Below are 27,973 nucleotides of genomic sequence, written 5' to 3'. Positions count from 1 at the left end.
ATTATTAACTGGCTGCGATCTGGACTAAGCTCACAGGTCTCCTTTGTCGTGGGATGATTCAACTCCTGACAACATGTGCATCAGATATCTTGGGCTTGTTCTTCTGATCTGGTGTCCTGGAGAGCTACATGGTAAGAATATCAAGTACTTTCACCAACAATCATCTGAATTGCTTTAAAACAAATACAGTCACTGTAGAGTGATCTTGCTGATGATTGTATTTCAGCACAAAGTGCAACACAGTCCTGCAGTGCTCCCACACTGGATGGTGGTAAGTTCTCCCCAAAGCGTGAGACTTATGCTAATGGGGTGTACGTGACCTACTCCTGCGATCTTGGACGTAAACCAGCAGTGGAGGGTTGGTGGGCAAGAAGCACATGTCAGAATGGGACATGGTCTCCACAACCACAATGTATCTGTGAGTCTATAATTAACTCTTTCTTTTTCTCTTTTTGACCGTGGCTGCACCGTCGCTCTGTGAATGACAGTGACAGTCGATCCATTACTTTGGTCCAGACTGAACTATTCCACATATCAGCTGGACTGTCATGAAACTGATGCACTTTAATGATCCTCTGATTTTTAATAGTTACTTTATGTTTTAATCCCATATCCACAGTCAAGGCAGTGGAGCCTTCCCTTTAACAGGAAGTCTTTTAAGATATATATATATACTGACATTTTAGAAATACAAATCACCAAAAAGAGTTTAAGACCATCACCATAGTGAAACTGTGATGTTGTGTCTTTCTGTCCCCCTCAGTGGAAGAAGCCTGTATTCCACCAGAGATACCCAATGCAAAGTACACAGAAAGCCCCACTGGTTGGTATGAAGACGGACAGAAAATTAGGATAACATGTGACGAAGCATATGAACTCAAAAACAGGGATGCCACGGCTTTATGTACAAATGGATCATGGTCCTCTGTGCCAGTCTGTGAGAGTAAGTCTGTCAGATGTTCTGCACCAATAAGCTGTAAAACTATCAGTGACTACAACGTCACTCATAGGTTTGAATTCTCACCAGCTACACTAACCGAGCCAACCAAGCAGCCATCTGAGCACCAACCTATTGATGACAAATGTGCTGATTTTTACAGGAAGTGTCGATGCATGTGGTGAGCCCCCTCAAGTACTGCATGCCATCATCGTTGATCAGAGAAACCAGGAGCTGTTTGCTGCAGATACAGAGCTGCAGTATGAATGTGAAGATGGATATACTGCAGAGGGAGCAGGCAACGACAAAACCATCGTCTGCATAGCTGGAGCCTGGACTGAAGGCCCAACGTGCAGTAAGTGGACAATGTGCAGAAATCCAGAGTTTGTAGACATACATCTCCCACTCTGATCACCCAGGAGGTAGAGTTACCCTGAGGTCATGCTCAGGGTCTAAGGCTTCTGCATGTGCAGAGGTCCCTCTTCCTCTCCTTACACCGTATCTCGTTAGTAGTTGAATGGAGGAAAGGTTGTATTGAGCAGCTGGGGAGATGAGGTGCTGTATCCCTGTTCCTTCAGTATCTAACCTTCACTAAATCTCATACGAGAGACGCTCTGGCTCCATGATTGACCAAACTCCATATTCTCCCGTCAACAACAGCGTGCCTTAGGTAAGCACTTTTCCACAGAGTATTCTGTAGTGGGTTAAATAGTCACAGATGGGCAGAAGTGGCGTGGCATTACCAGTGTTACTACATGAACTGTTGAGCTATGTGCTCCTCAATCGAGCATCACTCATTTAACAAAATACAGTCACTACATGTCAAAAAAGGAAATATTCTTGCGCCTACAGTCGTGGTCAAAAGTTTACATACACTTGTAAAGAACACGTATATCATGGCAGTCTTCACCTCCAATGATTTCTACAGCTCTCATTTTTCTGTGATGAATGAGTGGAACACAAACTACTCTGTCACAAAAACTTCCATGAAGTTTGGTTCAATGATTAATTTATTATAGTTCTTCTGAAAATGAGACCAAACCTGCTGGATCAAACATCCAAACAGCAACTCGAACAATCAATTTAGGTGATTATAGAAAGTTGTGTCATTCAAATTTTCTGTAGAAATCATTTGGAACTCAAGCCTGCCATGATATACATGTTGTTTACAAGTGTATGTAAACTTTTGACCACGACTGTATTTTTCTTATTAAACAGACAGTGATTGCTGGTGATTCTTTGCTGCGTCTTCTCCTGCTTCTCCTCTCTCCTGTCCCCGCCTGCTGTGTCTCCTTTGTCCCCGGACTTAGAATCTTGGTCAGAGCCGTTGTAAATCACCTCCGTACCATATCACCTGTCATCAAACTGGCATCTGTCGGTCTCAGCAGCTGTATCTGGTGCTGATCCAGTCATGTTCACAGGGAGGCTGCTGAGCACGGTTCTCTTGCCCGCGATGTAAACACCAACACTTCCCTGCTGCCCCGAGCCAGTCAGTTAATAGGGCCACTAGCTGCACGGCTAAGTGAGCTAACAAGCTAACATAAATGTATTAAATATAGAAAATTATGAATAAATGTCTGTGTCAGGTTTAAGTCTGTTTAAAACATCGACTTGGTTCTTTGCTGGTAGATATGAGAATTGGTTGAATATCCATTGTTTCAAATATCTGTCTAAAGTGTACTGTCTGTAAACATAATGTTTTTCCACTAAGGCAAAGCACCCACACCAAGTACTGGTCCTGGTGGATCCACAGAGGGTGGAGCAGGTGGGGAACACACTGCATCGGCTGGCAGTGGGACACAACCTGCAGGTGGAGGTAGGTCACTGCCCTTTATGTCATTGTAGAGAAAAATAATACTTCAAAGTAGAATTCACAATCATTGATTGAAGCTTTAATTTAATTAACAATTTCCAGTGTTTATATTTTGAAATAGGATGACAGGAACCTGTTTAGAAGTTCCTCTGAATCAGAAAGAAATGGATGCCAAAGAACGAACAAAATGATGTGTCCTCTGTTCTCTATATATACGACCTTTAACTGCTCTGTGTCTCACAGGATCTTCTACCAGCTCTGACTCGAATGGGAGAGACAGCAGACCTTCATTCACTGACAGTAAACCCTTTAGATTCATCTCTCCTTTCACATCACGTGTGTCAGACTTGGTTTATGTATTTAATGGCGTAACTTTTCAAACATGTTATCACTCGCTGACCGATTAATATAATTTCAAAAAGCTAAATTAATACCTGCGAGTAATTCAAATGAAGTCTGTACCCCTTCAGTACAGCCGTACTGAGTCGTTGTGGGGACAGCTTGGGTCAAATCCTTCATCCATTACTGCAGAGACCTGGTTTCTAGTTCTCAGCAGCGGTACTTCTGACTTGGAAGTTCAGTCCAATAACTATAACTGGCAGTTTTTGTTGGTGGGAAGCCAGTGAGGGATTACACTACACTAGTAACTGCTACTGATTGGTTGGTGTGCCTTCATGACAGAGGGTGGGATGTGTCAGGGATAGTGTGTATTTTCTGTTTTACTGGCAGGTGAAGAGAAGCAGCTGGTGACATCATGTGGTGTCGAGGACCACAGTGCTGTGAATAACCTCCTTTTTTATTTCAGTCTTCCGCTGTGGACCATACCCAACTATTGCAAATGGTGCTGTTGTGAAAGCTGAACGAATGTATTTGAAATACGGATGTGCTGACTATCACACACTAGTTGGTTCAGACACCGTGGTGTGTTACAGTGATGGCACTTGGTCACAACTACCTGTCTGCAAAGGTAAAAAACTATTAAATACCACTATTTTTTCTTCCAAAAGTCTGTCAGAGTCAGTAACTAAATATTTCTACATATGTTTTTATGTTTACTTTGTGCAGAGGAATCCTGTGTCCTGAATCCTGCTCGATATCGTGATTTTAAACTATCTGGATTTCAACGTTTAGGAGAAAGAGAAGCGCGGCATATTCCATGTATTTGGGATCATTACTACAGTCGTGTTCAGTGTATTAATGGAGCGATAACTCATTCCCAGTGTAAGTATAAGTAATCTCTTTATATTTTAATTTGACACGTTGCTTTCAGTTTGAGTATTGTTATAGTCAGCAAACATACATGAATATAAACTCTTTAAGATCTAAATCACTGTTTAAAAAGAATAATGAAGGTTTAACAGAACACAAAGATAAATCCGTACACAGTGAGAACTGATTTCTATTCAAAGGATAAGACTATCATCATTCTTAACTTATATTGTCAATAAATCCCATTAAAAGAACAAAAGTCACCATGTGTTGATCCGACTAATAAGTATTCTCCCGTGTAGCTGAAGCCTGATAAGTCTTATTCCTCTGTGTCATAGAGCTCCACTGTCGTCCAAAACCTATTAAAAACACATCAGTGAGTCAGTGCTGCCCTGGCTGACAGGTTCCTTCATTAGGATGAACATGGGCACTGTAGTTTACTTTGAGTCAATCCCACATACTCCATTCTGGTCATGTAAATACTCACTAACACATCTGATGAAGTCACTGTAACTTAGCTTCAGCAACAAAGACCTATACAGGTGTGTCTGTCCTCTCTGTCTCCTGTTTGGATGAACTCAAACAGACTGATCTTTATCACATTGTAGTCTCTTTTTTCTCTCTCGTCTGATCGTCACAAACTTTTCCTCCATCTGTCTGATCGATCCAATGGTTTTGGAGACTGCTCAATCCATAGCTGCCTCCACATACCTCAGCAACATATTGTCCATTACTCCACATCCAACAGCAGCTGCGTCCAGATAGAGGCCAAAGTCTGATTACTGCTCGTAGGAAAAAACAGTGAGAGAGAAACTAAAGAGATTCAGTTAGAGGCAACAAGTACTGAGAGCTGAACACACTGACTCTAAAAACGTCTTTCTCTCAGGTCTCCTGCTCAGACATGAGTTGAGTATCAATTTTCAACACACACTAGTTTGAGGGGGAGATGGGTGCTTGTTACAGGAAGGCTCAGTTGCAAGACGTCACCGCAGCCCGCTTGGAGTCGGGGCGGGTGCAGTTCAGCCCTACTCCGGAGCAGGTCCATCACAGGCGCTGCTCGGCTCAACTCGCCACAGTAAAACTGGTGATGGAAAAGCTAATGGGCGCGGCTCGGTTTGACTCAGCTCGACCAAAAGTGCTGGTGGAAATACTCCATTTGAGGAGAGCTACCTGTATATACCAGCTATTTGTGGTCAGGGGGAGGTGTGGCCGACACACACATTCGTTTTAGTCTGAGATGCTCTAGTGCGACATCTAGTGTCAGTGAATGTCGTATATTGAACCTTTAATCTACCCACTGAAATATTCACTGCTTTTATTGGATTCTTTTCAGGTTGTAATCTATACACTGTAAGTGTTATTCTTTTATTTACCTTCTTAAGAAATACACTGTTAAATTGTTTTGTGCATTTAATGTTGGTCAACACTTTATTTTTTCAGTTTCATATTCATTTATTAACTGTCAACATTGTTACTTATTGTCTGTATTGTAACCAGGGACATTGCGTGTAAAGTGCAGCAGAGGAGTTACTGCTGGACCGACAACAAAGACAAAGTTCTGAAAGACGTCCATCAGAAAACAACTACACCAACCAACATTTGTCACATTTGTTTTGGATTTTATTGTTATTGTTATTTCTTTTGAAAGAAATTGCTGGAAAATACAAACACACAGTGTTGAGACTGATTGTTCTTTGACCGTCAGCTTGAATGTTTATGATTAGAATGAAATGATTATGAATACTTTGAATACATGAATACAGTTGATTTGGTCCACTACTGACGAGAGAGTCTGAATAAAATGTTTGTCAGAAATCTTGACACAGACCTTTGTGTTATTTTGTCTACAAACTGTTTGGAGCAGTCCTTCCACTGATTATGATGGCAGTACGATTCATGATGGTTCATTAACAGGATCACAGCTGTACTGAGTCAGTTTAGTCCTTTCAATCAAAAGGAAAACACAACTATGGATTGTTAAACATGATTTCACAGTCCTTCCACTCAACATGAATGTATCAATCAGTAAAAGGTAAAAGCAGCATCAACACAAAGTGTGCAGACACGTGGACGTGCTACAGGTCGGCCTGAGGCTGTATAACCAATAAAATTCTGACATAACGGTAGAGTATCCGTGTAGATCTGGGTGTACTGAAGGTGTGTAGTGTGCTCAGAAGCAATCAAAGGCTCAAACGGTACGGTACGTCTGACCTCTGATCACACCAGTCCGGGAAATCATTTTGAAATTTAGACTCTCGACAAACAAATAGATTTTTTTGTAGAAAGAGTTGGATAGCAAATGATCCATTGGTGGTTCTTCTCTCCAGACAAATGAATCATTGTCTCAGGTCTTTGCAACACATAAAGTCATGTGGAGTAAACACAAAGTGTCACCAGAGGTCAGGAAGCCATGCTGAACACAAAACTGAACACAATCTTTGTTTGTTAGGAACCTCATTTAAACAAAACACATCTCAATCTGGAACTGCTTTTTTTTCATCATCTGAATCTGAACAAAAATAATTTGTAATCTAAATGAATTCTAATAAAGATGCTCGTGTAACGTGGAGGGCTCTCTGTACACTTAGAGGAAAAAGGCTTTAACTGAGAGTGTGTTTCTGTTTGTCTGTAGATATGTTCTTGTGCATGTCGCCTGTGTGCTCGTCTGTCTTTAGGCTCCACATCCACAGCACGATGACTGAGTGTTTACTCCACAAACTTTTGGGGGCAGGTCCTCAACAATTATTAACTGGCTGCGATCTGGACTAAGCTCACAGGTCTCCTTTGTCGTGGGATGATTCAACTCCTGACAACATGTGCATCAGATATCTTGGGCTTGTTCTTCTGATCTGGTGTCCTGGAGAGCTACATGGTAAGAATATCAAGTACTTTCACCAACAATCATCTGAATTGCTTTAAAACAAATACAGTCACTGTAGAGTGATCTTGCTGATGATTGTATTTCAGCACAGAGTGCAACACAGTCCTGCAGTGCTCCCACACTGGATGGTGGTAAGTTCTCCCCAAAGCGTGAGACTTATGCTAATGGGGTGTACGTGACCTACTCCTGCGATCTTGGACGTAAACCAGCAGTGGAGGGTTGGTGGGCAAGAAGCACATGTCAGAATGGGACATGGTCTCCACAACCACAATGTATCTGTGAGTCTATAATTAACTCTTTCTTTTTCTCTTTTTGACCGTGGCTGCACCGTCGCTCTGTGAATGACAGTGACAGTCGATCCATTACTTTGGTCCAGACTGAACTATTCCACATATCAGCTGGACTGTCATGAAACTGATGCACTTTAGTGATACTCTGACTTTTAATAGTTACTTTATGTTTTAATCCCATATCCACAGTCAAGGCAGTGGAGCATTCCCCTTAACAGGAAGTCTTTTAAGATATATATATACTGACATTTTAGAAATACAAATCACCAAAAAGCGTTTAAGACCATCACCATAGCGAAACTGTGATGTTGTGTCTTTCTGTCCCCCTCAGTGGAAGAAGCCTGTATTCCACCAGAGATACCCAATGCAAAGTACACAGAAAGCCCCACTGGTTGGTATGAAGACGGACAGAAAATTAGGATAAAATGTGACGAAGCATATGAACTCAAAAACAGGGATGCCACGGCTTTATGTACAAATGGATTATGGTCCTCTGTGCCAGTCTGTGAGAGTAAGTCTGTCAGATGTTCTGCACCAGTAAGCTGTAAAACTATCAGTGACTACAACGTCACTCATAGGTTTGAATTCTCACCAGCTACACTAACCGAGCCAACCAAGCAGCCATCTGAGCACCAACCTATTGATGAAAAATGTGCTGATTTTTACAGGAAGTAGCCTTGCATGTGGTGAGCCACCTAAAGTACTGCATGCCATCATCGTTGATCAGAGATACCAGGAGCTGTTTGCTGCAGATACAGAGCTGCAGTATGAATGTGTAGATGGATATACTGCAGAGGGAGCAGGCAACAACAAGACCATCGTGTGCATAGCTGGAGCCTGGACTGAAGGCCCAACGTGCAGTAAGTGGACAATGTGACAGTGATGAAAATACTTAGGAATTTGTATGGTATGGTAAAAGTGAAATGGGAGGGGGAAAAGGGAAATAAAGTAAAAAGAAAAAAAGAAAGATACATAAACACATGGATAAATGAGCTCTGTACATTCAATGATAACTCACCAAAACACATTGTCTGTATCCTTGAGGTCTAACAAACATGTTGACTTTCCTCTCTCATAAAACAGTTACAAAGCCAACTTTCTTTAAAAGTTTTTTCAGGAATTGTTTACATCAATGTTTAATTACATCGATTTTCTTTATTGCCTTTGTTGTAATGTCATTTATTTTTTTCAAAGATTCCCACCCAGCCCCCCCATGGTGCCCCCATGTTAGAGACAGTGCTCTCTTGGATGCCCTTTCAATGGACAAAATGTGATAAAGTGCCCTCTCCACTATAAATATATCACGTCTTTCTGTGCCCTGCATTGCTGTTTCTTGGTGCATGACTGCCTTCTCTGGAATAATGTAAAACCATTGGCAGGAATGTGTGTGTATGATGGGAAAAATGTTCAGATATTCTGGAAGTAATGCATGAAAACAACCTCCCAGTGCAATACTAACTGGTGCGTTCACTGTGTCTTACAGGATCTTCTAGCAGCTCCGGATCGAATACGACAGACACTGAACGTCGCCTTACTACAAGTGAATAAGTAGATTCATTTCACCTTTTACATCACATATAGCAGATCACATCTCTGCCAACTCAGGACCTTTTTAGCAGAAGAGAAATAATCTCTATTTCATTCACAGCTGAATCTACAGCCACAGCTCTTACTGGTAACATTATTGAGGGATTTGGTGACAGATTGGGTAAATCAGTCAGTAAAAGGCAGAGGGAACCAAAATGTTGGGTGTAATTTTTAATTGCTCTACTCTGCACTGACGGCTTGAAATCATTTGTTTCTAGAAACCTCTTTTTTTTCTTTTTCAGTCGACAAATGTGGAACCCCCTCCCAAGATTCAAGATGCTGAGGTTGTGCGAACCCTCAGGACGTCTGTGAAGTACCAGTGCAACAGTTATTACAAACGACTCGGTCCAGAGTCTGTGAGGTGTTACAGCGATGGCACATGGTCAGAACTACCCACCTGTGAAGGTATAAACAAGTCAGTTTTAAAGGTCCGTTAAAGAAGTTTGGCTGGAGAAAAACAGGGTTAACAAACTTGTTGTTTCTTTTTTGCAGCTTCCTTCTGTGTTGTCAACACTCTTGAATATCCTGACTTAAAACCTGCTGGAGATAAATATATAGAAGATGGTGAAGATGTCAGACTGGAATGTGTGGATAAATGGCCGTTTGTTCATTTTTCTGACGGCCAGTGCAATAACAGAATTATTCATCTTTCCAGGTGTAAGTATCACTTTACATTATGAAGTTCTGTTAATTCTGTTAGTTCTGATCATGTTTGATTTTTGCCATTAATTGATAATTTAAATTTGAAAGACAATCTTTCAGTTAGAGAGTCGCAGTTTTGTCACAAAACTAAAGAAATATAAGGCTGTGAAAATAAGTAATCAGAAAGACGAGGTATCCAACAGTCGCATAATTGATGTCACCTTGTAAAACGCTCACCAAAACCCGTAACTGAAACCTTGTAGAGTCGGTCCAGTATATCAGCTAGCTCACAGACGTGAAGAACTCTCCTTCCACATAACTGTAGCTGTCAATATGGCCAGATGTATTGTGACGGCCATGTTGGTGTTGGTATTGAACGACACTACATCTCCTGTTCTGCTGCCAAGCTACAAAGAAAATTTGATTCACACAACTTTCTATAATCCCCAAAGTTGGTTGTTCAAGTTGCTGTATGTATATTTTTTGTGAGCCAGCAGATTTGGTCACATTTTCAGAAGATCCATAATAAATTCAGATTTGAAGCAAACTTCATGAAAGTATTTTGAAATCATTGGAACTGAAGACTGCCATGATAGACAGGCTCTTTAAAAGTGTATGTAAACTTGTGACCACTCTATGTCTCTGTATGCTTGTTTTCAGGTTGTAATAAAGCTCAACTATTTTTGGTGAGTATTACTCCTGAACTAGAAAGAAGTACACATGCTGATGATGTCTTTCATCCTGAAATGTCTAAAAAAAAAAAGAGGCCCGAGTCCTTCACAAAGAAGTCCAGCATCATTACAGGTGCAAAAAGAAAGAATTGGCATCCTGCTGAATTTATACTCACAACAAATAGGGGGCAGTATATCACCAGATCGAGCAACTGCTGCTAACTGTATCTACCATAAGCTAGTTAGCTCAGTTAGCTGTGCAGCTAGCAGTCAGGGACAGTTCTCATTTTCAACATATCCACTCAAATGTGGTAAATTGCTACAAATTGTTACATAGAGCCCCTTTAAGTTTATAATTCTGCATTTATAGTTCACCATATTTGTATCTTACTCTAATTGTTTATGGCTTGTAAACCCTCTGTCTTGTAACTAGAAAACATGCAACAGCTTTCTCACCAAGGGGAATTAACGGCTGCCTTTGGATTTTGGCTCCGACTGAAACAACTGCCAACCTGGAAGCTTTTGAGAGACAACAACGTTCTGATTATGCTGTCACACACACAAACCATTTCTGGCTTTCATACTGATCTGTGAATGGCTACATAATGTAGGAGTAAATTGGTCTGTATGCTCAAAACTGCAAAAATAACTCAACAGTTAAATATGGTGGACTGGAATGAATAAAGTCTTTAACTGGAATTATCTTTCTAGTCTATTTGTCATGATTCAGTGTCTTGTTCTTGTTGTCTTTTATTTTGATATATTATGCCCACTGTCTTGATTCAGTGTCCGCTCGTTTCCTCACCTCTTCCTCTTCCCTCCTCACTCCACCTGTTCCTGATCGCCTCGTTAGTGTCTGTGTGTATATAGTCTCCTGGTTTGTATAGATTTCTGGTGTTTTGTATTTTCAGCTTTCATTTTATTAAAGCTTGCTTTTTCGTTCCCGCGATCCTGCCCTCCTGTGTGTTGTCTGCGTTTGGGTCCTCTTCTCCTGTGACAAAGTGCAACACTATTGTGTCTGCAGAAGTTCTGTTTTATAAATTGTCCCCCAAAACCATCCATCCATTATCTTTACATGCCTCCTGTTCACCTACTGGTCACATATGCCTGAAGGCTGGTCCTGGAGAGGCCACCAGTCTGTCACAGGGCTAATGACTCACAAATGTATAACTCAGTGTTTTCAAATCTGATTTTATTCTTCATTTCTGGAAGTGACCATGTTTGAAGTGCAAGTGTCCAACAATTAATTCTGCCATCAGTCACTAAGCTCCACCAGCAAAAGCAGATCCAGGAGGCAACAGGTACTTTACCACGTGATGTCTTTACTGTGCCACGTTTTTACCTAGTTTAACCACTCCTTCATTACTAAACAACAGATTAGGTTCCAATTAAAGTGTTTTTAAGTGTGATTTAACATCTGCAAGGTTCTTGCACATTTAGTGGACCATGTGCAGAGATATGCAGTGATAAAAATAGATTCCTTTTAACTACTAAATACAGACAGTATAAAGTACTTGTAGTCAGTGATGTAAAAAGAACCCAAAAATCATACTTGAGTAAAAGTAAAGATTTAGTGTTAAAATATTACTTCCCCCACACAAATATACATACACACTATACACACTATCCCTGACACATCCCACCCTCTCTCATGAACGCACGCCAACCAATCAGTGGCAGTTACTAGTGTAGTGATAAAAGCAGGACCCCTGCTGGCTTCCCACCAACAGGCACTGCCACAACCACTCAGTAAGGCTGTACTGAAGTGATACAGATGTCATTTGAATTACCAGTTGGTACAAATTTAGCTTCAATTCAGCAATAAAACAAGTCTGACACACGTGATGTGAAAGGAGCAATGCATCTGAAGGATTTACTTTCTATGAATGAAGGTCTGCTGTCTCTCCCGTTTGAGTCAGAGCCCAGAGGTGGTAGAAGATCCTGTAAGACACAGAGCAGATGAAGGTATAAATACAGAGAACATAAGACACATAGTAACTGGCTGACAGGTTCCTTCATTAGGATGAACATGGGCACTGTAGTTTACTTTGAGTACAAGTCAAGTCACTGTACAAGTCACTGAACATCCCCCGGAGTTCAGTTAAATCCGTCATTAAGAAATGGAAGGAATATGGCACATGTGTAAATCTGCCTACAGCAGGCTGTCCACACAAACTGAGTGACAGCGCAAGACGGAGACTAGTGAGGAGGGCCACCAAGACACCTATGAGTACTCTGAAGGAGCTAAAGCTTCAGCAGCTGAGATGGGAGAGACTCTGCATACTGCAACTGTTGCCTGGTTCTTCACCAGTCAAAGCTTTATGGGAGTGTGGCAAAGAGAAAGCCACTGTTGAAGAAAGCTCATTAAATCTCCACTAGAGTTCACCCAAAGGCATGTGGGAGACTCCAAAGTCAACTGGAAGAAGATTCTTTGGTCTGATGAGACCAAAATGGAGCTTTTTGGCCATCAGACTAGATGCTATGTTTAGCGGACACCAAACACTGACATCACTTCAAACACACCATCCCCACCTTGAAGCAGGGTGGTGGTAGCATCATGCTGTGGGGATGCTTCTCAGCAGCAGGCCCTGGAAGGCTTGTAAATGTATAGGGCAAAATGAATGCAGCAAAATATAGGGAAATCCTGGAGGACAACCTGATTCAGTCTGCAAGAGAACTACGACCTAAAACGTACTAAAAGCCAAATTATGCGATCATGATTCCATTTATAAATACAATAAAAGGGCATTCAAGGAGGGGAATACTTTTTAATATTATTTTATTATCCTTGTATATGGGATTATTACTACAGTGTTGTTCAGTGTACTAATGGAGAAATAACTTATACCCAGTATAAGTAAACTCTTTACATTTTCATTTACCATGCTGCTTTCAGTTTGAGCCTTTTTATTGTCAGATAACATATATGAATATAAACTCTTCAGGGACTGATTCACTGTAAGTTAGATAGTTTGAAGAAGAAGAACAAAGGGTAAAAATCACAAAGATTTTTTTAACTTAAATGATAACTTTGTGCTGATGTATTCACCTGTAGTACCATGCATGAAAGGGCTGATTAAAAGTAACCTCACAGAGTTTCACCTCTGTTTCTAACCGTGCTTATTTCATCATGCTGACCTCTGATCACAGCAGTCCGGGAAGTTAACTGGAAATCTGGCCTCTTAAACAATCCAATAGATTTTTTGTTGAAACCATCGTGTGAAAAATCAAATGAATCATTTTGGGCTTTGGGCAAATGTGAAATGAGAGGCAGTGTATTATAGAATATCATTTACCCTCCTCATAGATATGTGCAGGGTGTATACTGCAGCGTGTCGTAGTGGGGAAATATGTTAACGTTGAAGTAAAACTCAGAAAGCAAACGTCTGTACAAAACATTGATCTGTTCACTCTGTTTACATTTGTAAGGGCCCTCTTTTGAGCAAGATAAAATGAGACATGTGATCTGACAAGAGTACACGAAGCCTGTTTACACATTTTTATGTTGGCTTCCCAACAACAGCACTGATGACAGTAAATCAGCGCAATGTTTACTGTTCCCTAACTTCTTAGCTCTTTGGGGAAATGCCCACAACAATCATTAACCGGTCCGGCTTTGAACTGGGCTCTTCGCTCTGCTTTTTTGTGTCGATTTAATTGTTGACAAAATGAGCCTGAGACATCTCGGATTTGTTCTCCTGCTTTGGTTTCAAGGAGGGCTGCACGGTAAGATCATTAAACTCCTTTACTTGGAGATATGGAAATGTATTTTTATGTTTAATATGTACTTTTGCTTATCGTTGTATTTCAGCACAAAGTGCAGAAAAGCCGTGTGATGCTCCCCGTCTGACCAGTGGTTATTTTGTCCCTGAACAAGACACGTATAATCATGAAACCAATCTCACTTATGCCTGTGAAAACGGATATAAACCAGCAGCGGAGGGCTGGTGGGCAACAAGCACCTGTCAAAATGGCACATGGTCTCCTAAACCACAATGTATAGGTAAGTGTACATACACTTGTCTGAAGGTACTTTGACACGTTTGAATTCAAGATGGTCGTGAAATTTGACTGAGCAGTTCTAAAGGATTATAATCATTAGTTGAACTTTAGAATAAACAGTTGCTCAATTAATGGTTCATTGTTTTGGTTGTTAACAGTGAAATACTATTACTAACATTTAGTTAACTATAGCTGTACCATTTTCTTAATGATGGTTATAATGAAGTGTTACCATTTTTGTTGCTGCTGATGACGTCCATTTTCTCCGTACATACAAGATAAACTAAAATTGGAAATTAGCTTCTTTTTTTAAAAAAATAAAAAGAAAAGAAAAGTACAGTAGCACATACAAAACAAATGTAAATGAAAATAAAGCTATATACAAGACACCACACAAGGAGAGTACGAATAGATATATGTACAAGTAATCACTTTAAGTACATTTATCATACATTTAATATCAGATACTAAGACTTTTACTTAAGTACAATTCATATGGGTGACCTCCACTTTTACCGTGAAATTATTTTAACACAATATCTTTACTTTTAATAGTATGACTTTTGGGTTCCTTTTTGCAACATTATAATGACATTTATTCTGTTTTATTATACAGATTTTAATCTGGGGTTCCAAACCAGGGACCCCACAAGTGGCTACAAGATGAATCTCAGGGCTCACCAGTGGAAAATAATAATAATTGAAAAAAAACAATAAGTTATTGTTAATTATGTGAATTGTTTTCTTTATTGTGAAACTTATAGTTTAATGTCTTTAGGCCTCACATGAAACTGAGAGTGAGAGGGAAATTTCACTATTGAATTAAACTATACAACTTGACCTGTAGAACACAGGGTCACAAGTGCTTCCCATCTAAAGCGCCAATATCAAGTTTTGCCTCTTCTTTTCCTCAGACCAAACGGCGTGCATTCCACCAACTATCCCCAATGCAAATTACACTGAAAACCAAAATGGTTGGTACGAGGAGGGAGACAAAATTAGGATAACGTGTGAAGAAAGTTATGAGCACAAAGAGCGGCACGCCACAGCCACATGTAGTGATGGAACATGGAGCTCTGTGCCGGTCTGTGAGAGTAAGTCCGTCAGAAGTGTCCTTCCCGTAAACTGTGAAAAATAACATCAGTGTCTGATATTAAACCAGTTACTACAGCAATCAAGTAGTCATCCATCTAGACACATTTTCTTGTTCCTCATGGTTTATTTTCTGATTTACAGGAAGTAGCCTTGCATGTGGTGAGCCCCCTCAAGTCCCACATGCCGTCATCGTTGATCACAGATACCAGGAGCTGTTTGCTGCAGATACAGAGCTGCAGTATGAATGTGAAGATGGATATACTGCAGAGGGAGCAGGCAACGACAAGACCATCGCGTGCATAGCTGGAGCCTGGACTAAAAGCCCAACGTGCAGTAAGTGGACAATGTGACAGTGATGAAAATACTTTCTGCTGCACTTGGTCCAAAAAAGTCAACTAGCCGATGGTCGGTCAACATGTTGTTGTTTGTTTTAGGCAGAGTAACTGCTGGTTCTTCAGGGATGGGACCAGGTGGAGGAGACACTACATCTGCTGGCAGTGGGACACCACCTGCAGGTAGAGGTAGGTTTTGATTTGTCTCATCTTCAAATTTGAGAAGAGCATGATGGGAAAAATGTTCAGATGTTCTGGAAGAAATGCATGAAAACAACCTCCCAGTGCAATACTAACTGGTGCGTTCACTGTGTCTTACAGGATCTTCTAGCAGCTCCGGATCGAATACGACAGACACTGAACGTCGCCTTACTACAAGTGAATAAGTAGATTCATTTCACCTTTTACATCACATATAGCAGATCACATCTCTGCCAACTCAGGACCTTTTTAGTAGAAGAGAAATAATCTCTATTTCATTCACAGCCACAGCTCTTACTGGTAACATTATTGAGGGATTTGGTGACAGATTAGGTCCATCAGCCAGTAAAAGGCAGAGGGAATCAAAATGTTGGGTGTAATTTTTAATTGCTATACTCTGCACTGACGGCTTGAAATCATTTGTTTCCGGAAACCTCTATTTTTTCTGTTTCAGTCGGAATATGTGGAACCCCTCCCAAGATTCAAGATGCTGAGGTTGTGCGAACCCTCAGGAGGTCTGTGAAGTACCAGTGCAACAGGTATTACAAACGACTCGGTCCAGAGTCTGTGAGGTGTTACAGTGATGGCACATGGTCAGAACTACCCACCTGTGAAGGTATAAACAAGTCAATTTTAAAGGTCCGTTAAAGAAGTTGGCTGGAGAAAAACCAGGTTAACAAACTTGTTGTTTCTTTTGTGCAGCTTCCTTCTGTGTTGTCAACACTCTTGAATATCCTGACTTAAAACCTGCTGGAGTTAAATATATAGCAGATGGTGAAGATGTCAGACTGGAATGTGTGGATAAATGGTTGTTTGATAATTATTCTGACGGCCATTGCAATAACAGAATAATTCATCTTTCCAGGTGTAAGTATCACTTTACATTATGAAGTTCTGTTGATTATGTTAGTTCTGATCATGTTTGAATTTTGCCATTAATTGATCATTTAAATTTGAAAGACAATCTTTCAGTTTGAGAGAGTCGCAGTTTTGTCACAAAACTAAAGAAATATAAGGCTGTGAAACTAAGTAATCAGAAAGACGAGGTATCCAACAGTCGCATAATTGATGTCACCTTGTAAAACGCTCACCAAAACCCGTAACTGAAACCTTGTAGAGTCGGTCCAGTATATCAGCTAGCTCACAGACGTGAATAACTCTCCTTCCACATAACTGTAGCTGTCAATATGGCCAGATGTATTGTGACGGCCATGTTGGTGTTGGTACTGAACGACACTACATCTCCTGTTCCGCTGCCAAGCTACAAAGAAAACTTTCTATAATCCCCAAAATTGATTGTTCAAGTTGCTGTATGTATATATTTTTTCGAGCCAACAGATAAATAATTTCAGATTTGAAGCAAACTTCATGAAAGCATTTTGAAATCATTGGAACTGAAGACTGCCATGATAGACAGGTTCTTTAAAAGTGTATGTAAACTTGTGACCACTCTATGTCTCTGTATGCTTGTTTTCAGGTTGTACTAAAGCTCAACTATTTTTGGTGAGTATTACTCCTGAATATACCTTTAGAAAGAAGTACACATGCTGATGATGTCTTTCATCCTGAAATGTCTAAAAAAAAAAAAGAGGCCCGAGTCCTTCACAAAGAAGTCCAGCATCATTACAGGTGCAAAAAGAAAGAATTGGCATCCTGTTGAATTTATACTCACAAAAAATAGGGGGCAGTATATCACCAGATCGAGCAACTGCTGCTAACTGTATCTACCATTAGCTAGTTAGTTACAATACATAGTCACCAGAACTGTTATTTATTCACATTCTGTTGCTAATTTTATTTCATTTTTGAATGTTTTCAACAAAAATTCTTACATAGTTCACCTTTAAAGAGAGAGACAGGGAAGTTCTCATTTTCAACATCATCCACTCACATGTGGTAAATTGCTACAAATTGTTACATAGAGCCCCTTTAAGTTTATAATTCTGCATTTATAGTTCACCATATTTGTATCTTACTCTAATTGTTTATGGCTTGTAAACCCTCTGTCTAGAAATGCAACGGCTTTCTCACCAAGGCAAATTAATGGCTGCCTTTGGATTTTGGCCCCAACTGAAACAACTGCCAACCTGGAAGCTTTTGAGAGACAACAACATTCTGATTATGCTGTCACACACACAAACCATTTCTGGCTTTCATACTGATCTGTGAATGGCTACATAACGTAGGAGTAAATTGTTTGTCTGTATGCTCAAAACTGCACAAATAACTCAACAGTTAAATATGGTGGGCTGGAATGAATAAAGTCTTTAACTGGAATTATCTTTCTAGTCTATTGTGTCTGCAGAAGGTCTGTTTTGTAAATTGTCCCCCAAAATAATCCATCCATTATCTTTACATGCCTCCTGTTCACCTACTGGTCCTGGAGAGGCCACCAGTCTGTCACAGGGATAATAACTCACAAATGTATAACTCCAGGAGGCAACAGGTACTTTACCACGTGATGTCTTTACTGTGCCACGTTTTTACCTAGTTTAACCACTCCTTCATTACTAAACAACAGATTATGTTCCAATTAAAGTGTTTTTAAGTGTGATTTATAATTTACTTTGTATGTCAAGGCCACAGTTTAACTTCACTTTTTATTATCAATTAACATATAGATACTTGTTTATTTACAATTTGCATACGGACTGTTAATAAGTTATGAGGACCAAAATCCAGACCCTAGATCCAGCAAATGATTGCCGTTTTTACCGATTAAATGACTTTAATTAAAGATTTTACCCATTTACGGTGGCCATATTCTGTTAGCGTCACGCTCAGTGTAGGAAACCTGAATGCTGGGATAATAAAATGCTGCTGCCTTCCAGGTTGCAAGTTGCATAACTGCAGGTAATCTGACGAGTTGCTGTCATTTTATGAAAAGAAAGCTCTGAAGCAATGATACAAGGAAACACCAAGCAGCTGTCTGTGTAACACACAGTATACTGTGTAAAGTCAACCAACAACTGCTTGTGGAAAAAAAGAATAGTTTTTGTAACATTTCAAATTTTTTCATCTAATTTTTATTAGTACAAAATGTCCCCACACACATCTTTTTCAGCTCTTGTAGAGTTAAGGACATGTTTGTCAGGGCTTTGCTTTAGTTACAACAGGTTTTGGGGCTGTCTACACTGGGAACGATCACTATAACAATAACTTTAAAGATACAAATTTGAATATCAACACTGATGAACAGCAACATTCTGTACACTGGCACCAAGCATGCGCTGCACGCTCCAGCTGTGTCGACAGCTTAGGACAATGGATATAGGTGTGACCCGTTAATGCTGCATGTTGTACAGAGGAACAGAACCAGAAGGATATTGTTTCACAAAACTCGAGAGGAGTTGGGAGAATCCAACACTGTTACAAGAGTTGTCGAGTTTTGAATAAGTCATGAACTATCACGGCGATCATCAAAGAGAACATCAGTAAAGGGAAAATGAATCTCAGAGACTCCATCAGCACCAAAGACAGTTTGGCAGAATGTCTCAGGTCATTTTCAGAGTAATATTTAGTTGAAAATTATTGTTTTTTCATTATATAAATAACCAAGATGTAGAATAGATCATCTAAAAAGTGTTTCCTTATGCTATTATTTCGCTTACATAAAAGAGGTCAGCTCAATTATAATATACCAATATTATAATCACTCCTGCAACATTATTTTGTAGAAAATTTGTCTTTGTCTGTGTTTCTATCATTCATCAAAACGATATCTGTCACCACTGTCACTGTCTTTATAGTGGTCTCCTCCATCCACTTGAGTTAGAATGAGCCAGAAGTGCAGTTGTTTAAGTTTCTGTCTTAAGTTCAGCTTCTGTATTTCTTATTAAAAGACTGTTCCAGTTAGGGCCAGTTTCTGGCTGAGGGGCATCAGTGCGTGTGATCAGGATTAGAAATGTTCTGCACGGAGGAGGCTGAATCCAATCCCAGCAGCGTGCCCAGGTAGGACTGCTCTCGGGGGTCCAGCATCTGATCGGGCCTCACAGGGTGGACAATGTTAGCAGGCTGGGGCGTGAGGGTGTACTTCTCTAAGAAAGCTAGGTCTGTAGCAGCCTGGTAGCCAGAGTTCTGCTGCTGCTGCCCTTCAGCCTGCATGCTCACAACACTGTGAGTTTGGGAGGAGAGAGATGAGGCCCTGTGAGCGTTCAAGTCGCCCTGAGCTCCTCCTGCCATCTGGACAGGAACTAAAGTGACGGGCACGCAGACATGTGTAGGAGCAGGGGTGCTCTGGAGGGCTGACTTGGGTTCAGCGCGGTACGCCTTAGAGGGTTCCTCAAAAGGGATGGTAACTACTTTGACATCACTGAGTGTGCTGAGGGGCTGCTCGGTAAACCGGGTGCTGTGCACATGGTCAACATGGTACTTGAGCTTGTCTTTTCTTTTAAAGGTGGCGCTGCAGTGTGGGCAGTTAAAAGGACGAGCGTCTGAGTGGATCACCATGTGCTTTGTCAACGTCTTCTTGATCCGAAACGTCTGGTTGCACTCTGTACATCTGTGGGGCTTCTCACCTGTCACACGAACACAAGAGAATATCAGCTTGAGAGTGTCAAAAACGTATGCTTAGTATGGGCTCACTGTCCCAGAATGATTGTCCAGTCATACTCTTCACAGGCCAAAACAAGAGCTATACTTGGTATCTTAAGCATGAAGGGTGGTGTCTTTCGTTATCATCTTTCCAAAGCCCAAAACTCAAGAGTAAAAGTATAAGGAACTGATTAAATTGTGTGTTTAACTGTTCTTGAGTTAGCTGCAAACGTTAGTATGCCTTCTCAGGACTGGAACATCTGCTGCAAGGGAGCCAAGACCATTTAAGAGTTCTGATGAGCTGCTCGGCACGACACATAGCTCTGACCACCATGTTTAACTATGTATCTGTTGTAACTGTTGTTGTTAGAGCAATGTGACTGTGATTCGGTCTACTGAGAAAACCCCCTAAAGCATCTAACTGCTACATTTCTGTTCTCATACATGTGTTCAAGGATCCATTGAATACTTTATTTTCTTACCTGAGTGGGTCCTGAAGTGCATTTCTAGACTGGACTTTCCTTTAAATTCTTTCTTGCAAACCTCACACTGATGCACAGCAGTTTTATACCTGCGAACAAGTTCCTCATTAGACACAAAAACAAGAATTTTCTCCAAACTTTGAAGAGACAGCTGAAGGAAATGTTGGCTTTTTTACACCATTACCAACAATAAGAGAATAAGCATGACTTAGATATGTACGATAACATACTTCTGCCAAACTTTCTCTCCCAAATGAATGCTTTTGTAGTGGACCGTCAGATGATCGTGGCGCCTGAAGCACTTGCCGCATTCTTCACATTGGTGTGCTTTCTCACCTGGAATAAACATGTGTTAAGTTAAAGTAACTACTGACTGGAGACAGGATTTCCCCACTATACTGTGCTGGAACAAGACACTTAAGCAACAATGAAATGTGTGTGAAGCAGACAGAGCAGACATTTTCACAGAAAGACACATGCGATCCTGCTGCTGTATGTCTCATACTGTACCAGAGTGTATTTTCTGATGTTTGGTCAGGTGATCGTGGCGTATAAACGTTTTCCCACATTGGTCACACTCGTAGCGCTTGTCATCGTGGTGAACTCTGAGGTGGAGCCTGTCCAAGAAACAGTTTGCTCATTAAAGGCAACTCTATTGATGACACCGCGCCGATAACCAACACCAGAAACATTCTTTAAATCTCAGCGGTCCCACCTGTAGGAGCTGCCATGACGGAAACTTTGGCCACAGATACTACAGAGGTGCGGTTTCTCCCCACTGTGGATCCTCAAGTGTTCTCTCAACGTTGTCCTATAAGCAGAAAAACACTCTTAGTAACGCAGCACAGAGTCGGACACGTCAAAATGGGACTGGTGGAAATAAAAGGAAAATGTGGGGAAAGTTCAGGGACAGACAGACTCACCTTTCTCTGACAGATTTCCCACAAAAGGAGCAGGTCCACTTTCTTTTGCCTCCGTGTGTACACTCGATGTGCCTCTTTCTGTTGCCTGTGTCATTAAACTGTCGGCCACAAATCTCACAGGGAAAAGGACCTGAAAAAGAGAAAGAACACAAACTCCTTCATCTAATCCTGACTACTGTACAGTACACAGTACACTGTACACTCTACAGTGATGTCCTTATAAGGTTCGAATGACAGCTTAGCCATTCAATATAGGTTTGAAAGATACTAAAATCTTCTGATTTGTCCATACTTCAATATTAAATTGTTAGAGAACAATCAATCAATTACTCCTAACACCAACAGCTTGAGAGTTTGTTTTTAACTGTACAGTTCTCACCTAAGTGGTACTTTTCTTGGTGCTTCAGCCTGGCGAACCTGGACTTGAAGTATTCGTCACAGAAGGAGCATTTAAAAGGCCGGTCTTGGGTGTGCAGGATCATGTGCTCCTGCAGGTGAGGCCTGCGGCTGAAGGTCTTCAGACAAATCTGGTTCAGACAATCCAATGGTTATAAACTGTTAATCTCAATACATTTCCTTCACACACAGTCGGTATTTATTATGTGTGAAATGCACATATTCATCATCTCATCTCCACGTGAACACCTATTTGATCAACACCTATTTTTATCATCAGGTATTTCTGGAAAAATCTGAACAACATATTGTTACTGAAAGTAATTCTTACTGCACATTTCCAGCCTTCACTCTTCCTCTTCCTCTTGGTAAGAAACTCTTGAATATGGTCTGGGTGAAACCTGACAGTGAACATGACATCATCATATAATATGACTGTAGCAACCACAGCTGTTTCCATCATGGAGATCTAGTGGAGGGTTAGCGATACAAAATCAACTTAGAAATCATAATACAGTTCAAATTAACACATACTTTGTTTTCAAGATGTCACCAGACTAGAAAGCGTAACACAAATGACCCCTTTTTAATGACATTGTTATCATTTTTCACCTCCATACAGCCATTAATAACACATTTATATTAAAAGGTGCAGTATGTAAGAATGGTCTAACTGTTGAATTCATATATAAAAGATACAAGGGTAGAATATCACTGGAGCCACTGCTAACTGTAACTACCATTAGCTAGTTAGCTCAGTTAGCTGTGCAGCTAGCAGTCCTGACTGGGAGCTGAGAGCACCAGGGAAGTGTTGGTGTTTACATGGCTAGTGCAGGAGCTTCTGACCAGGACAGGCTTGCTGGTTAGCATGCTAGCTTCAGTCGATAACTTTGCAACACCTCACCCAGATGTCACACTGTCAGATTGGTATTCACATTCTGTTTATAATTTAAGTTAATTTCTTAATGTTTTATACCAAAATTCTTACAAATTGCACCTTAAAAGACGGAATGGGCGCCAGTGTCAGCCTCTTTCGTCAGGAATGAAACATCATCAACTACTGGACAGATGCCATGAAGCTTGGTAAACTAAACACTTTCATATTCTCTTCGGGATGACTGCATTAACTTTGATGACTCATTTACTTTTTTGATTTTAGCGCTCGTATCAAAGGATCGAAGTTTTAATATTTTTGGTTTATGGTTAAATACCTGAAAACTACCGATTTCCGCCTGCTTCAGCTGCACTATATATTTAGTGCCAAATAGCAAATGTTATCACGCATCTACAAATACTCTTGTTAACAACGTCTCTGTGAGCATGTCATCACCATTGAGCTCGGAGCATGGCTGTGTCTGAGTACTGCCTCACAGAGCTGCTGCTTTGACTTGAAGTAAGTGAGTTTTGAGGGAAAACATCTATTGAATACACCTGGATACTGATAAGGAATCAAAAACAGCCAACTATGCATTATAAATGTCCCTTTCTCCTCTTCAAAAACAATAAATGCAAAGTTAGGCCGGATCATCACTACAGTACATTGTTTGGTTGCCCTCTGGTGGCTTCTTGAGCCCTATGCAACTGCAGTGTTACTGAAGAAACAGGCCTGAAGATAATGTGGGTGCACTGGTGAGGCTGGATGTTGTGGTGCTGCAGTGTCTCACCTCCTGACATGCTTGGCCAGGGTTTTCTTGCTTGCATGGAGTTTGCAACAGAAGGGGCATTTGTGCTCCTTCTTTTGGAAGGGGGCGTCGCTGGCGTGCTTCTTCTTGTGAACCGTCAAATTAGACTTGGTGGAGTAGCGCTGGAGACAGATGTCACACTGGAACGGTTTCTCTCCCGTGTGCACTCTGGTGTGACTCTCATACTTCCCTAGAAAAGACAGGAAAAGGTGAAACTGTTAATATATCATACCAGTGACACAGTAGGTAGAAAACTAATAAACAACTATTCCAATAATTAACCGTCAAATATCAAGTATAAATGGCAACATCAGCTTTTCAAATGTGAGGTTTTGCCTTCCTTTTACCTTCCCGATACAGATGCCAATTAGGGATGAACAATGTTTTTTCCAGCTGATACCAATAACCGATGATTACCTGCTTCTAACTGCCAATACCGGTAAGATAACCAATATTTTTACATTTTTTAATTTTAAAAAAGTTCCTTTAATGTTGTTTTTTCCAAAACTTAAAAGGTATTCCACAGCTCTAACAAGATTTTTGTGTTAAAACTTGTAGACCTGTTCCCTCCTCTCTGAATCCCTGTGGCACATGTAGCATTGTATTCCTCTGAACCTGTAAAGCACATCCACACCAGCGACCACATGTTTTGCTCTCTGGTCTTACTTCTTCTTTAGGTCTTTTTCTTCTTTCTGTTTTTTGGCGAATTGCAAACCAACTTTAAAAGTGCAAACCACCACCCACTGTATTGGAGTGTGTAAATACTGCACTTAAAAGGTTAAAAGGTGCAATAACTAAGAATTGTCCACTTGTCAAACTCATACACAAACAAAAAAAGAGTAAGCACTAACTGCTGCTAAAAATAGCTGCCTTGGCTAGTTAGCTCAGTTAGCTCAGTTAGCCGTGCAGCTAGCGGTTCGGACTGGGAGCTCGAGGACCAGGGGAGTGATAGTGTTTTCACTGCTAGCACAGGAGCTTTGGACCGTCAGCTGGTTAGCATGCTAACTTCAGTGAATATCTATGAAAGCAGTCTCTATTTTTGATTTTTTTTTTCTGTACTTGAGTTTTATTTCTGACAACTTCTGACTTTTACTCCCTATATTTGAACACAAAACACCTGTACAGTTTACTCCTTACATTTTCAAAACAGGCTTGTTACTTTAGTTTTAATGCATTTGAGGGGAATTACCAAATATTTGTATTTTGTGTCATTGCACGCCTCCCAAAATCACAAAATCACAAGACTAACTTCAACCTATCAGTGTAAAAAGACGTAACAAGACAGGAAACAGACAGAGAGGGAGACTGGAATGGGAAGAAAAGGTGTGTTAGTTTCTCATATCTGCAACCCTCTGGCTGGATTTTCTTATTTTCTCAGCTTGCGGCTGTGCTCGGGACGCTTTACCAACCCAAAATGTCGGTATTTGACGTCCTGGGAATGACACTCAAGAATCAGCTATCTTTCTGGTGCGTTTAACAGCTCAGACAAATCCTACTGATTCTACCTTTAAGTTTAATAGTCTTTGAATTATATTAATGACATGAGGTTCAGTTAGCTTTGCACGGAAATGGCCTTCAGAAGGAAACTTTTTACATTTATACTTTAAATACAATTCAGAGCCTCTACTTTCTTACTTTAACTTGAGTAAAGAAGTTCAATCAGAACTTCTACTTTCACCAGAGTCACTTTTTACACAAGTATCTGTATTTCTACTTGAGTAAAGAATGTGTGTACTTTTGCCACCTCTGGTAAATTGTGTGCCATCAGATCAGTGCACGGATCCATCATGTACAGGCCAATACGATTCCAGCATTTTAGGCAGTATGAGAGGCACAACAACCCTAATTTTAAAGTGAATATCTCTGGATTATGGTCATATAAAGAAAGCCAATTGAAGAAGTTATCTTGGGCTTTAGAAAATTGTGCTGGGCATCATCAGTATATAATAATTGTGAAAAATAATCAACAGATGAATCGATAATAAAAATCGTTAGTTGCAGACCTACCCGCAACCATGTAAGACAGAAAATATCATTTTAGAAAAAGTAAGTAAAACTAAATATTCAGTGGGGATGACTCTTGTGTTTAACATCTCAGTCTATGTTAGGCTTTGTAATATAGACACATGACCACCGCTCTCCAGTAGCTGACATCAACAGAAATACTGTAGATCTTACTCCACTGTTCCCACCTGCACGGTCAAAGGTCTTGTCACATTTGGGACACTTGAGCGTCTTCTTGCTGGCGGTTTGGATGATGACTGGAGCCAGACCCTCAGGGTACACTGGACTCTGGGTGGAGCTTCCTGCGGCTGGCACGTGCACCTCCACCTCGCAGACAGGCTGGTGCTCTGCCCCTCCTACATCTGAACCCTGCTGACCTCTCTGGGCAGCCACGTCCTCGTTCACATCTCCCTCGTCTTCCTCCTCCTCCTCCTCCACTGTCCCTTCCCCCTGAGCAGGTTTAGACGTCTGGTTCACGTCCAGTTTGGGCACTCGGTTTTCCACGACCACCTTTCCTGCTTCTTCCACTCTTTCTTTATCTTGTGCTCTTGGTGAAACAGCCCTTTGTTTTTCCTCAGGAGTGTTGGCAGTGTACTCCGCATTGTCTCTCTGATACTTGGTGGGTGCTCTCCTCCTGCGAGCTGATCTCCGTGTGGTAGCAGGCTTCTGACTTGCTGTCTTCTCTTTCTCAGCTGAGGTGTCCTGCTGTACATCAGGGTGAGTCTCAGGAAACTGGATCTGCAGGGAGCTGTCAGCACTAAACTGGCTACTATGCATGGTGCACAGGACATCAGATGGGCTCTGGATGTCTGTGTCACCTGCTGGTGAGTCACTGGAGGTCATTTCCACCTCAGGAGACCCTCTTATCTCATCCTGTACCTGGATCACATGTACTGGGTTGTTGTCCCCCTCTTCACACAGCAGCTTTAGTATATCCATCATGTCCAGAAATCGGGCCGCTTCAGTTAGAGCCGGGAGGTCCATCTCTGCCACAAAGCACTCAGAGGTGTACAAAAAGCCGAGCAGGAGCTGGAAAACAGCGTCCTCCACATGGTCCAGAGTCACGCGTGCTGTAGCTGGGTTCTTGGACAGCTCAGCGTGGAAGTAGCTGCTCCCATGGGCCAACACCACCTTGTGGGCACTGAAGAGCTTCCCTCCCACAGACACAGACACATCACAGAACCTCTGCCGGGTCCGGTCCTCATTCAAGAACTTGAGGAGGTTGTGACTGTGCTGCGACATAGCCAGGTGCCTGACTTGTGAGGATGATTCTGGGACAGCCTCTGAGTTTGGTGGGGCACTGGAGCCCAGGACAGTGCCCAGCCCTATGCCACAGTCATCGCTGGCACTGGCCTGCCTGCTGCGTTTGGGACGCAGAGGATTACAAGGCTTTTTCTTCATTGGTGTGTCTGTTGGGCTACCATGAATCCGTCCTGAAAACCAGAGGAACAGAAACAGTGCTGAGATTTAAGCTGCATCAGTGCGAACTCTCCCAAGTAAGAGGTTTAGACCCAAATTTGATAGGACTGTGATATTTAAGCTGTTTGACAAATGGCTTGGCATGTAAATATACCTGACTTTATCAACACAGCAATGGTAATAACAGCTTGAGGCTGTCATGAAGGAGACATTGTGGTAAAAAGTTACCATACATGTAAAAAACTGTGCATGAAAAGATGAGCAATAGCGGCTTGTTGCTAACATTTCATGTATATTTCAGAAGCAGAAAGAAGCCATACACTGCAGTCAATAGACAACACAGGCCTGACGGGTGTGTGTATTTAAGCTAGTCGCCGTCTTGCTGTAAATATCAACGCCAAGAAGGTTGTATTTGTAAATCCGCTCTCCACCTCAAGGACCCCTAACATTATCAGTCTAACGGGCGGGCCCCCTCCGAGGAGAGTGTTGACAAACGACCCTTATCGCTACCCCGGAAATTAACCTTTGTATCGAGACGTTTTTAAAATATATATATATCTTACCTTAGAGGTACGAGCCGTGTTTACGGAGCGCCATACGCTCCAGCTGACATAAGCAATGTGTAAAATAAACGGAGGAATAATAATTTCCTGAATATCCTTAACGCCACACCTATGCATCCTACCAGAAATGTCGGACACCGTAACAAACCGTTCGCTCATTGGCTGCTTCAGCTTTTGTCCTGTGAAGCTGCTGTTTGGAGGCGTCAACACAAATAAACATGAACGAAACAGTGACACAAACACTAACCACGATACCTGTGATGGTGAATTTGTGTGGACCGCACGAAAAGACGAACGCGAAGTGAACCAGG

At 41.2% G+C, this 27,973-nt stretch overlaps 2 protein-coding genes across 5 annotated transcripts; one reads left to right on the top strand and one right to left on the bottom strand.

The window, feature by feature from the left end:
- The first annotated feature begins 23 nt into the window (after nt 1–23).
- On the top strand, nt 24–17,937 carry LOC141017186 (complement factor H-like). Of its 3 annotated transcripts, none has more exons than XM_073491832.1 (12): nt 24–131; nt 227–418; nt 764–943; nt 1,101–1,292; nt 2,649–2,753; nt 15,269–15,460; nt 15,562–15,648; nt 15,781–15,837; nt 16,115–16,276; nt 16,363–16,527; nt 17,138–17,163; nt 17,672–17,937. In XM_073491832.1, the coding sequence occupies exons 1-12, from the start codon at nt 74–76 to the stop codon at nt 17,702–17,704; spliced, it is 1,449 nt and encodes a 482-aa protein (XP_073347933.1). In that variant the 5' UTR covers nt 24–73; the 3' UTR covers nt 17,705–17,937. The 3 variants fall into 3 exon arrangements, with proteins under 3 accessions (XP_073347933.1, XP_073347932.1, XP_073347934.1); XM_073491831.1 differs by lacking the exon at nt 15,269–15,460 and adding an exon at nt 7,799–7,990; XM_073491833.1 differs by lacking the exons at nt 15,269–15,460; nt 15,562–15,648; nt 15,781–15,837; ... (2 more) ...; nt 17,138–17,163; nt 17,672–17,937 and adding exons at nt 2,994–3,050; nt 3,556–3,717; nt 3,816–3,971; nt 5,457–5,780.
- On the bottom strand, nt 17,671–27,972 carry zbtb41 (zinc finger and BTB domain containing 41). 2 transcript variants are annotated; one of them, XM_073491830.1, is made up of 11 exons: nt 27,918–27,972; nt 25,869–27,113; nt 23,659–23,866; nt 22,326–22,395; nt 21,978–22,125; nt 21,599–21,728; nt 21,391–21,486; nt 21,186–21,292; nt 20,906–21,011; nt 20,676–20,764; nt 17,671–20,177 (listed from the first exon to the last, which is right to left on the bottom strand). In XM_073491830.1, exons 2-11 carry the CDS (start codon nt 27,079–27,081, stop codon nt 19,540–19,542), a joined length of 2,805 nt encoding a protein of 934 aa, XP_073347931.1. In that variant the 5' UTR covers nt 27,082–27,113; nt 27,918–27,972; the 3' UTR covers nt 17,671–19,539. The 2 variants fall into 2 exon arrangements, with proteins under 2 accessions (XP_073347931.1, XP_073347930.1); XM_073491829.1 differs by lacking the exon at nt 27,918–27,972 and adding an exon at nt 27,663–27,880.
- Nucleotide 27,973: the final 1 nt, after the last annotated feature.

This window comes from Pagrus major, chromosome 21 (genome assembly GCF_040436345.1).
Source record: "Pagrus major chromosome 21, Pma_NU_1.0".
Classification (NCBI taxonomy): Eukaryota; Metazoa; Chordata; class Actinopteri; order Spariformes; family Sparidae; genus Pagrus; species Pagrus major.
This window is presented reverse-complemented; position numbering and strand designations above follow the sequence as displayed.

Bases quoted from the DNA above. Each gene is read 5' to 3' on its own strand.
- LOC141017186 (XM_073491832.1), top strand. From the start codon at position 74: ATGTGCATCAGATATCTTGGGCTTGTTCTTCTGATCTGGTGTCCTGGA. The intron at 15,461-15,561 runs GTAAGTGGACAA...TGTTTGTTTTAG, and splicing joins GACTAAAAGCCCAACGTGCA to GCAGAGTAACTGCTGGTTCT. The intron at 16,277-16,362 runs GTATAAACAAGT...TCTTTTGTGCAG, and splicing joins AGAACTACCCACCTGTGAAG to CTTCCTTCTGTGTTGTCAAC.
- zbtb41 (XM_073491830.1), bottom strand. From the start codon at position 27,081: ATGAAGAAAAAGCCTTGTAATCCTCTGCGTCCCAAACGCAGCAGGCAG. The intron at 23,867-25,868 runs GTGGGAACAGTG...TGTCTTTTCTAG, and splicing joins CAAGACCTTTGACCGTGCAG to GGAAGTATGAGAGTCACACC. The intron at 22,126-22,325 runs GTAAGAATTACT...TGTCTGAACCAG, and splicing joins GTGAAGGCTGGAAATGTGCA to ATTTGTCTGAAGACCTTCAG.